Source organism: Micromesistius poutassou, assembly GCF_964030765.1.
Source record: "Micromesistius poutassou genome assembly, chromosome: 14".
Lineage (NCBI taxonomy): Eukaryota > Metazoa > Chordata > Actinopteri > Gadiformes > Gadidae > Micromesistius > Micromesistius poutassou.
In genome coordinates, this window is record NC_140284.1 from 9694949 (window position 1) to 9707058 (window position 12110).

General features: G+C 51.3%; 1 protein-coding gene across 1 annotated transcript in view; it reads right to left on the bottom strand.

Annotated features, from left to right (window-relative positions):
* Positions 1–4754: 4754 nt before the first annotated feature.
* agps (alkylglycerone phosphate synthase) overlaps positions 4755–12110 on the bottom strand; it is a 23767-nt gene continuing 16411 nt past the window's right edge. The window contains 5 exon segments of the mRNA XM_084478942.1: positions 4755–5007; positions 10209–10266; positions 10504–10603; positions 11855–11892; positions 11894–11948. Of these exon segments, the coding sequence (XP_084335068.1) occupies positions 4886–5007; positions 10209–10266; positions 10504–10603; positions 11855–11892; positions 11894–11948 (373 nt within the window). The 3' untranslated portion in view covers positions 4755–4885.

Sequence of the window (12110 nt, forward strand, 5' to 3'; positions counted from 1 at the left end):
CTAGCTCGTGCCGGCGCGGCCCAGGCTACGTCTTTTAGCTTCTCCCCTCTCTAACGCGGCCTGCCACTCAGTAGTAGTAGGCTCTGCAGTGCATGCAGAGGTTGTTGGGCTCCGCCCCCTCACACTCGCTTTTGCTTCTAGGTGACGAGGAGGATGATGATGATGATGATGATGATGACGATGATGATGATGATGATGATGATGATGAAGATGATGATAGCGCTACCGTTGTCGTGAGTTTTGAGGCTCGACTCTTTGTGTGTGTGTGTGTGTGTGTGGCGGTGGCGGAGGGTGGGTCCCTCAGCTGCGTTTGCCGTGACAGGGGTTTACCCAGGTAACCGATGACATCACACCCGGGTTATGGATGAGAGATCCCCCGGTGGGTCCACCGTGTCCACCGCCGCCCCCACCCTCCCCCCTGAGCCCTGAGGACTGGGACCCTGTCCTCCGCAGAGACACACCCCACCCACTGCGGACTCACACCCAAGGCATGGAGCATCTGGGGGGGGTCCAGCGCTCACAGTGTTCTGTTTGTTGTTGTTTTGCCGGTCATGTATTCGTTGCAAGCGTTTTGTCCCCGGGACACGGTCTAATTCCACGTTGTGCGTAGGTCGTAGTGCATTCGATTGAAAGAGATGTTATATGCAAGTCCTGTTTTTAGAAGGAAAGCCTGCAGCGAGTCTGCGGAGTCTCTTGGAGGGACGGGGGGGAGGAACGGCCCCACGGCAAACGCTTGCAATGCAAATCCTCTCTCTCTCCCTCTCTCTCCCCCACGCCCTCTCTCTCTCTTCCTGTGCCTTGTGTTAGGATTATTCTTCTGAAAGATGCATGGCTTTCCCACGTGGTATGGAAGTCCATATTGAAACATGATGTGTTTTTATTTTTATTTATTTTTTGTTAATTTGACCGTTGCAGTGGTCTAGTTCCCATTTAGCCACAGACCATCCAAGAATCTCTACAGTTCAGTTCATTTAGCTCTTCCATTGGTCCTCTGTTCAATTGATAAGGAGTTAATTATGAATCACAATCCCTGCTCTTTAACTCTCTACCGTACACTAGTACAATATTGTGCATTAACACACACACACACACACACACACACACACACACACACACACACACACACACACACACACACACACACACACACACACACACAATGTGCCTTGACAGAGATGTTATGGTAATATCACATTCATACTGCATTCATAATCATGCAAAGATCCACAAACGACTCCTTTATGTCATGTTTGCCCGCTATAACGACAAAACCACTTTTGATATGCATTCTGTGATGAAGTTCTCCCTGTAAGTGGTTCTACGACCCTCGTATGCAACTTCTGTCACTGATTCTTTCCGGCACCCATACTTGTAGTTTTGAAGTGCCCATGTTGTCAGAATACTTTATTCTAAGTTTAATTTTGGGGACAGCCTTGCGTTGTAGCTTTGTTCATTGGAGTTTAAAAATGTCCCTGTGCACAGTGTGAGGCATGGATCTGTGTGCTGCTGTATTTTAATTAAGTACCTTATCAAAGTCAATCTCACGTTAGAAATGCATGTATTTTCTGTAGTATTGATTTCAACCTACTGATATGGATGTAGCAAATGTGAGCCAACAAATACCTCGTATTTTTAAATATTTCTGGTGAAGATTATTTATTTGAAATGCATGACTCAAATTGTATTGCATCATGGTTATGTAAATTATTACTATTGCCGTTATATTTTTATATTAGGTTCCAAACGTGGCCACCTATTACTTGATACTGTCTTTTTGCAATGTTATCTGCTTATTTTGTTCCTCCATTTATTTATGTTAAGAAATATAGTTTGTTTATCAAGGCAATGGGAGAAACCTATGGCATGGACTGTGCAATGTTTCTGTTTCGACTTTAAATGAATAAAACAAAATGCTGCTAAAACTGTAATTTCTCGATTTTCTTACACCAGAATGTGGTTTGCGCCCCTGGATCCATAAACGGTGCACTAACGCCCCCATGTGGACACGCACTGTATTACCGCACTGGCGCAGCTGCAGTATCTGCTTAGTGGAATATTCCATCGCCTCTGCTGTTCATTCAGATTCTCTTGGAGTAGGAACGATCACTGTTCATTGAGAGAACCATGCGCAAATTCAAAGGACTTAGCCACACAAATCCAATCATGAAAAATGAATGTCTATGCAGCTAATCACCAATCCTTCTGGGAGATGGGGGCTTAAGCTTTCATAGGTAATTCAGGTGATTGCGAGCAGTATATAAAGCGGTTTATAAAATGGCTGCATGTGTAAGTGGTGCTGTTGCCGACCCGTTGACGTCAGCAGCAGAGCGTGGGCTGACTGCGTGGGTGGAGATGATTCCTAAGGGAGCGTGTGTGTGTGTGTGTGTGTGTGTGTGTGTGTGTGTGTGTGTGTGTGTGTGTGTGTGTGTGTGTGTGTGTGTGTTCTGACAGCAAGCAAAGGAAAGCATGTTTCAAACCCCTGGATTACCTTGAGCTGTGCTTGGTAGTATTGAGAAATGCTGCAAATCTGTGCCGTGGGCCTCCGCCATGAAGGAATCTCTGGATTAGTTTTAGACAAGACTTCATTGCATTACTGGCCTTTGTTGCACCACACCCCGCTGAATCTTCCTAATTTTGATAAATGTGACACTTAAGCACATTTTAGTAGGTTATCACTTAGATTTTTTTTAGCCATTGAACCTTTCTAACCACCTTTGGGATTATTTCCAGTGTTTTTGATGCATTCTTATTGTTGCTATTTGCTACTAACATCCAAGACCACATTGGAAATAAGTCCACACTCCAGTTTCTAGGGGGTATACTTTAGGTTTTGTATTGCTCCTCATACAATTACCCTTTCGTCCAATATCAAATAAAATTAAAAAAAATGTGAGTGACTGGAAGACCCACCACTGAGAAGCTGAACAAGTTGTTTTATTTAAATTTATTGCACAAACAGCATTGACAAAATGTACGTGAAATGTTAATACATTATTTTTTAATATCATCAGTAACAAAGGGCACATTCATGAATAATCAGAATCGCAAGCTCTTAACAAAACTATGAAAGACGCCGAGAAGACCCTGAATGCTCGACACTTGAGAAGGAGACGAGATAAAAAGAACCGGTCTGGACCGGCGCCAGGGGCCCCACACAACTCATAGCCGCGGGCTGGACCGGCGCCAGGGGCCGCACACAACTCATCGTCGCGGGCTCCTTTTCCCTCGATAAAAATTACAAAATAAAAAAGTTCTCTAATGTGAAAAAAATAATAAATCATCTTTGACTCACATTAGTGAAACTTTTGGGGAGGAAAAATACCCTGCCTAGTATCAAACTGTAGTTCGGTCTTTCAGAAAACACACACATACAAACACACGTACACACACACATACACAGTAACATACCAACTGCACAAACGTGTGAAAACTGGTTTTAGCTTTTGAGTGATTTCAAGACCACTGTTGATTTCACCCATTAAAACCACGTAGTGTTTCAGAGAAAGACTTAGCACATTATTACAGCGACTCACTAACGGCAACACATTTACAATCTCAATAAAGGTGTCACTAGCTGTCTCTGCGCATGTCAGATAAAAAACTAAAAGTAAGCTTGGCGAGTGTTTCTCAACGCACAAACACATGCGTGGCGTGTCTGCGCGTCATGAGAAAGAGAGCGTTGAATAAAGTTTCTGTGTTGGCGTCTTTGGTTCAACATCAGCACTGCGATTCAGAGGCCTCAGAAATGAACGGGCTAGGAGTGTGAGATGGTCCACAACACTATGGCTTTTTGTCCGACAAACCTTCCAGGTTACAAACCATGCATGGGTAAAGCTCCCAATGCATGGTGCAAACCCAAGTAAATATACATCTAGTTCATCTGTGGCAGTATATACTCTTTCTAGTAAGACTAGTCTATCAAAGTTTGGTTGGGGTTGGTGGGGACCAAGTTATCGGTATACGGTAGTTACCGGTATACGGTAGAGTTACCAGTATACGGTAGAGGTACCACTATACGGTAGAGATACCAGTAGAAGGAAGAGTTACCAGTATACGGTAAAGTTACCAGTATACGGTAGAGAAACCAGTATACGGTAGAGGCACACGCATACAAACACCCATAGAAAGGACCCATGTCTGGGAAACATAAAAATACACTCAGGGTGTACAGGTTGAGTTTAACAAAAGGCTGACAGGGACATCGAGTAGAGAGTGGGATCGGAAAGACGAAACATGATCGTGATTCAAATCGATACATCTATCTGTGGTTGTTGTTGTCCAGAGCCAGGGCTGAATGGCACAAGGTTGAGTTCAGGAGACGAAGGCAGACAGAGATTTAGAAAAGGCACAGAGCTTTAGAAAGCATGGATCTAGAATCTACTGCTAAAGTAGTGACTACACACTGACACCACGAACGCCACATAACAAAATAGATATTTGTGTTTATATATCTATAGATAAAGATATATAGATATATATATATAGAGATTAAAAAAAAAATGAAGTTGGCATGGATTTTTTTCACATGTAAGCAAACATAAATGGTAATATTGCATCTTTTTTTTGTGTCGTATTAACTTTCATAAAAGGACACTTGAAAACAACAAAAAACGACGGTTGACGGAGCTGTGACTCCCCCGAGGGCCTCCGCTGGGGGAAACGATTGTTAACAGCATGAAAAGCGCAAAAAAATCACGTTAAATAAAATGTGACACACATGGCGTGAACTCATTAATGGCACAAAGTTAGTCGTCGACCCAAAAGAAAAACCACCCCCCCCAAAAAAAAAAATAAAATCAACAGGATGTGAAGCGTGGAGCCGACCGCCGCGCGGCGAGACGCACTCGGAGCGCCGGGAGGGGAGGAGGAGGACCTAGAGGAGGCCTTAGAGGAGGTTCCCGTTCCCGAAGATGTTCTCTGGGTCCACGTATTCCTTGATGGACCTCAGCATCCCCAGGCCGACCTCCGAGACCGTCTCCCTCATCCACGCCTTGCGGAGCTTCCCCACTGGAACACAACACATGATGGATCACAACACACACACACAATGGATATATCACAACACACACACACACAGGCACACACGATCCATACATCACAACACACACGCACACACACACACACACACGAGATCCATACATCACAACACACTCGTAAAACTCAGATGAACCATACATCACAACAAACACACACACACACACACACACCACAACAAACACACGCACACATGATCCATGCATCACAACAAACGCACACACACATCGCAACAAACACAAACACACCCACACATAATGCAGACTTCACAACAAACACACGCACAGATCACAACAAACACAAACACACGCACATGATGCATACATCACAACACACACACACACACACACACACACACACACACACACACACACACACACACACACACACACACACACACACACACAGAGACGGAGGGGGCAGAGCAGCACGAGAGTGAGGGGGGGGGGAGTGAGGAGGGAGTGAGCAGGGCGGGTGTGGGTGGGGGGGGGGGGGGGGGGGGGGGGGGGGGGGGGGGTTCAGGAGAAAATAGAAGGAATCGGCTGATTGCTCAGTGTGCTGCCGGGAGCCATCAATCTTGTGACAGTGAGTGAATAAACAGAGGGTGATGAATGCTTTTATTCCAAGAGGAGAAATGTTTTGCATGCGGTGATTTATGGAGCTCAGCAGACTATCAGACTCATTAGGCCCGCCTGTCCCGCAGGACCGGCCGGCTGGTGGCTGGAGCCGCCGTCCCCGCTGCCACACCACGCCCGCTGCCTCCGACACCCCTGCCCCCCCCCCCCCCCCCCCCCCCATCACCCCCACCCACACCTCCGTCACCACCACCCTCACCCCCAGTCTTTTCCCCACGACACCCCCAACTCCATCACCAGCACCATCACCTCCATCACCAGCACCAGGCCACCAGGCTGTGTGTAGTGGGTGTGAGAGTGTGCACAGTGTGTGATGTGAGAGAGAGTGCCAGGAGCCCCAGTTCCAGCACACCGGGGGAGGGTGGGATTGCGCTTGCCTCCACCCCCTCCAAGCCCCCCTGTGACTGGGGCTCTGGGCCAGGCACTGACTGCTCCACCCCCCCACCCATGAAGGAGCAGCTCAGGCTGCCGGTCTGGTCCCAGACCAGGGGTCTGGAGGTCTAGAGACAATAAGAACTCTGGACACGATGGGGGCCGTCGATAAGACCGGGCAGGTCTGGCCTTGTGGTTTAACACTAAGGGCCCCTGAAGGAAGGAAGGGCCCTTACTGATTCTCATGGCCCCGATGGAGCCTGTCTCCGCAGACTGCAACGTATCAGATCGTCACGACTTTGGAACCCGGCCTCACCCACTGATAGTACCGGTTGAATAAAGAGGACTGGGAACGAAGGACTGGGAACGATGGGAGTAACCCCGTTAGGAGGAGGCACCTGAGCTCTTCAGTGCGAAAAAACAAAACAAAACCGCCATTTGAAGCGACGCAAACAACAAGAGATCATCAATCAAGATGATCATCAATCACAGACGCAGAATCAGAGTGTGGCGACATTAGCAGAGTGAAGAGACACTGGAGAGCTGTCCTGCTTCTACTGATGGGTACGAGTGGAGGCGGGGGGGGGGGGGGGGGGGGTACAAAGAACGTACTTCTAGAGGTCACGGCAACTTTGGGATAACACAGCTGAGAAAGAGAAAGTAGAAAGAGAGAGACGGGCTGCAGACAGCAGGTGTCACCGCTGAGCTCAGATCAGATCAGACAGAGGGCTGGAGGTAGCCTGGCTATTGCCAGGCCAAGCTCATTCGTAGATTGAGCTTGGTTCAACTGTAGTTGAACCAACTGTAGACCTAGTTCAACTGACTCTGTACGCAATTGGCTGCTTGCCGTCTCTTCCCTGTCGTCATTGTGTTAAACCAGCCGATAGCGAGCCAGGGGGAGAAGCCAGCTTGGTGATTGGCCGCCGCAAAAACGTATCGGAAGCAGAAAGAAATGTATTGCTCTTCTCCAGACCCTTCTGCAGGGCGAATTCAAATCGCCGGCAGAACGGGCTGGAGGTCCTTTACCTCACACACCCTCTCCAACATGGAGCTGGGAAAGCCCCTTCCTCTATATAGGAAGCCAACCAGCCTCGGATGGTGATGGGTGTTTTTATATATCTATATCTGCATAGATATAGATATACTGTAGATATAGAGTGAGAGAGCGAGAGAGAAAGAGAGCGGGAGAGAGCGAAAGAGATGAAGAGCATGATCATGAGAGAAAGAGAGCAATAAGCGAGAGAGAGCGAAAGAGAGAGAGAGAGCGAGCGAGAGCACAAGCGCAAGAGCGAGAGCACCGTGTTATCAGCCAATGTGAGCCCAGCGAGCGGACCCCCCCCCCCCAGATGGGGGCCCGCCCGGGGAGAGGCCCCTCTCCGTCCCCTGACAGGACAGAGCGGAGGGGGTGAGGGCCGGGGGCCAGCCGGGGCCACACCCCCAGATGGGCCGGCGTGGACTCGGCTCTCACCCAATCAGCTGCTAGCTAATAAGTAACAAATAAAGTTGCGTGCACTCTGTGTGGCGCAAGCTCCCCCTCCCTCCCTCCCTACCCCAGACCCCCCCCCTCCTGGGGAGTGGAGAGGAAGCAGAAGGTGCTGGGACTGCATCATTGCCTCCATCACGGTGATAATTTACACATCTATCTTGTCACACGCGCTCCTTTTCGCCTGCTCCCTTCGCTTGTGTTTTTTTTGGTTGCGTGTTCTCGCAATCAATCTCACGGCTCCTCTCTGTGCACCTCCCTCCTGGAACTTGCCAAACAAGCACTGGTCGTTTTTATTCTCTTCCCTCTCCTGACAGGTGAGAGGAGAGAGATGGAGAAAAACAACAAAGAGCATGTTTGTGGTTGAAAGCCACGTGAGGTCAGAGAGAGAGAGAGAGATAGAGAGAGAGAGACCGAGAGGGAGAGACAGGGACAGAGCAAGGGAGAGAGAGAGAGAGAGCGACAGAGAGAGACAGAGAGAGAGACAGGAATGTAAACCCACTGGAGGTGTAGCAGTGAGCACTACAATGGCAGTGGTGGTGGTAGTGGTGGTGGTGGTGGAGGGTGGGTGGAGGTGGTGGTGGTGGTGGTGGAGGGTGGGTGGAGTTTGTGGAGGTGAGTGGGTGGAGGCGGTGGTAGTGCTAGTGGTGGCGGTGGAGAGTGGGTGGAGGCGGTGGAGGCGGTGGTAGTGCTAGAGGTGGCGGTGGAGAGTGGGTGGAGGCGGTGGTAGTGCTAGAGGTGGCGGTGGAGAGTGGGTGGAGGCAGTGGTAGTGCTAGAGGTGGCGGTGGAGAGTGGGTGGAGGCGGTGGTAGTGCTAGAGGTGGTGGAGGTGGGTGGGTGGAAGTGGTAGTGCTAGAGGTGGTGGAGGTGGGTGGGTGGAAGTGGTGGTAGTGCTAGAGGTGGTTGTAGTGCTAGAGGTGGCGGTGGAGAGTGGGTGGAAGTGGTGGTAGTGCTAGAGGTGGTGGAGGTGGTGGTGGGGGTAGTGCTAGAGGTGGTTGTAGTGCTAGAGGTGGTGGTGGAGGGTGGGTGGAGGTGGTGGTGGGGGTAGTGCTAGAGGTGGAGGGTGGGTGGAGGTGGTGGTAGTGCTAGAGGCGATGGTGGAGGTGGTGGTGGAGGGTGCTCCCGGGATCCACAAGGTCACCTGAGGCTGTGGGCCTCAGTTGACCTGACCTCATGACGAGGTCAAAGAGACGGAGTTCAGCTCCAAATCCCCTCCTCTCTCTCTCTCTCTCTCTCTCTCGTACGGCTTTGACAAATGGGGGTCAGTGTGTGAAAGACCGGGTTAGGGTGGTGGCTCCACCCGGCTACTCTGATACCACGGAGGCACACTATTGGCTGGGAGAAACAGAGAGAGAGGAGGGGGGGGGGGGGCAGCAGCTGATGGATGCGAGACTCCCCCTTTGATGGATGTGGCGACAGCACATCGCCGCGGCAACGCTGGTGACCTGGTTAGGGAGGACGGCGCCAGCCCGTGTTACGGCTTTTTAAATAACACCCCGCGCCCCCCCAACATACCCCAGCACACCTAAACGGGTCGTTTTAGTTTAAAAACACAAACCCTCAGCAAGCCCCGCCCCCCTGCCTCCCCCTCCTGACCAATCATAAGACATCCCCGAGAGCATCTCAGCGGAGGAGAGGAGTGATGGAGGAGGAGCTCCACCACAGTGGGAGTGATGTGTTATTATATGATCTGGGCCGGGCAACACCTCCACCCACGCCCACGCCCACGCGGCCCGCGCCCGACATGCTCCCAACACAACAAAAATGCCCCCCCCCCCCCACCCGCCTCTAAATCCCGGACTACATCTGTTTTCCCGGACGCGGAGAAGCCAGCGATTCCCGGTCCATTTGTCAAGCGCTGATTGTGGGAAGACAAACCGGCCCGTCTGCGTGCTGATAGCAAGGGCCCACAGTTATTAATCACAATTACAGAGCGGGCCCCCCTCGCACGGCCAGGGAGGCCCCCGCGCACACGCACACACACACACACACACACACACACACACACACACAGCTTAGAGGTCAGCTACCACCCAGTGATAGCGGCAGCATCATTTACCCACCCCCAGCCGGCCCCCCCACCACCACCTTACACCCCCCCCCGCGCCCCCTTTTTATTAGCAATCTTTTAATTTTGAAGCCCTCCCCACCGCCAGTGAAATAAAAAAAGAATAGTGATTTAATATGGCCGCTGATTCACTGCATGCTGTTTCTGACAGCCGTGATGGATGGCCTGAAGTGATGTATGAAAAACGCCGGGCGGATGGCAATATAGATAGGGCCACCGTTACGGTTAGCCCCGCGACGGTGGCCCGGAGACAAGGGGGAGGCGGAGAAGTCCTCCCCCCACCTCCCGCTCCGTGGCCCTCCCCCCTGCTCACGATTCATTAGGTCATTGTTGAGAAGGAACAAATAGCCGACCCGGGGTCCATTTGTCTGAGACGACGGCGGTCATGTGAAGGAAGCTACGGAAGATCTGCTGCCTGATCGCTGCAGTCGGGGCTAAACGCCTAACACAGCCCTGCTGCCGTGGCTACCACTGTTACACGAATGAATAAATACATAAATAAACAATAAATAAAATGAGAGACGTATCCAAATGAAAGATTAAGAGCGAGGCAGGGGTGACAAATACAGACACAGACAGAGAGGGAGTAAGGGGCGTGGTGGACATGTGAGCGTACCTCCATGGTGATGTGACAGGCTCCCGCCGTTAGCCAGGATCTCCTGCCTGGCCGCGTGCTGGGAGGAGAGGAACAGGACAAGGCGGTCAGGGACACAGCGGAGCACAGTGGGCCCTCATCAGGGCCCTCATCCTGACCCTCATGACGGCCATCATGCCCTTTATCCTGGCCCTCATCCTGGCCCTCATCACGGCCCTCGTCCTGGCCCTCGTCACAGACCTCATGGCCCTAATCCTAGCCCTCATCATGACCCTAATCCTGGCCCTCACCGTGGCCCCCCCAGATGGCTCCTCACCTCCACTTGTTCGTAGACGTGCACAGGATCGCTGAGGCCCCGCGAGTTGAAGGCGAAGTAGAAGTAGACGCAGGCGCCGGCGTCGTAGGTCTGGGTCACTCTGGAAAACACGGAAGAAGACCGGATCATTCCATGGGAATACAGACGAACGAACATCACGTAATCGCGTGGGCTTTCTCTGAGGAAGGATGAACGTTGGAGGAAGGGGTTTGATTTTGCGCCGGTGAACCTCTGAACCGGTGGTCCGGCGAGGAACGAGGGAATCAACCCTGCAACCCTGACACCCCGTGCCGTCTGGACCGGAGCCATAATGGCGACTTTATAACGTCCGTGATAGACGTCCCCGCCCGCCGCCACACACACACAGACACACACAGCGGGCTCCTTAATGATTAAACCCGCTCTCAGACGCGCGGCTCTAAGCGGTTTGTTTACCATTACCGCGCCCCTAAAGCCGGGGAGATCCTAGGGCACTAAACACCTTCTATGGTTTATCGCCATGGCAACCGCTGTCGTCGGGGACTCGTCCGCACGCCGGGGTGCATTATGGGAACATGCACCCATCGCGCCACCGCCATCAATAATTTGCCTCGACATGAAAAAAAATTCATGAGCGAAAACAAACAAACAAATAAATAGATATTAAGCGGCGGTATTGTGGCGTTCCCCGCAGGGGCTGGGGGGGGGGGGGGAGGGGGCGCAGGGGCCTTGTTCATCTGACATGGCCCATCGCCCCTCTCCCCACGCCGCGGCTCCAGAGGTTAAATGCACAGATCAATCATGTGACACCACAGAATGGATGGCCTCAGCCTCAGCAGACCGAGGGCCCGGCCCGCCCTCCTGGAGACAGAGGCAGCAGCCGGCTGCCTGCCTCTCTGTCTGTCTGTCTGTCTGTCTGTCTGCATGCATGCCTGTTTGTCTGTCTGCCTGTACATCTGTCTGTCTGCAGGCCTGCATGTCTGTCTATCTGCATGTCTGTCTTCTGTCTGTCTGCCTGCCTTTCTGTCTGTTTGTTTGCCTGCCTGTATGTCTGTCTGTCTGTCTGTCCGCCCGCCTGCCTGTCTTTCTACCTGTCTGTCTGCCTTTCTGTCTGTTTGCCTGCCTGTATGTTTGTCTGCCTGTCTGTCTGTTTTCCTGCCGGCATGCTTGTATGTCTGTTTGCATGCCTGTCTGCACACCTGTTTGTCTGTCTGCATGCCTGTATGCCTGTATGTCTGTCTGCCTTCCTGTCTGTCTGCCTGCCTGTATGTCTGCCTGCCTGCCTGCATGTCTGCCTGCCTGTATGTCTGCCTGCCTGTATGTCTGTATGCCTGCATGCCTGTATGCCTGTCACACTTAACAGGCCCATTACCTGCATGTGGAAAACGGGGTGAACTGAACTGACCCCTTTGTCTTTACATTCTCTAGTGATGCGCTCCTTGACGTTTCGGCAGATATCCAGGACCCTGGAACACAAGAACCCAACTATCAAGAACGCAACCATGGAGAACATGAAGAACACAACCAAGAAGAACATGAACAACTCAACCATGAACAAACTCAATAAAAAAAATACTCTTTAGAAAAGTGAGATAAAAGGAGGATGGCTGAAGCCTCTTGGCGTGGAG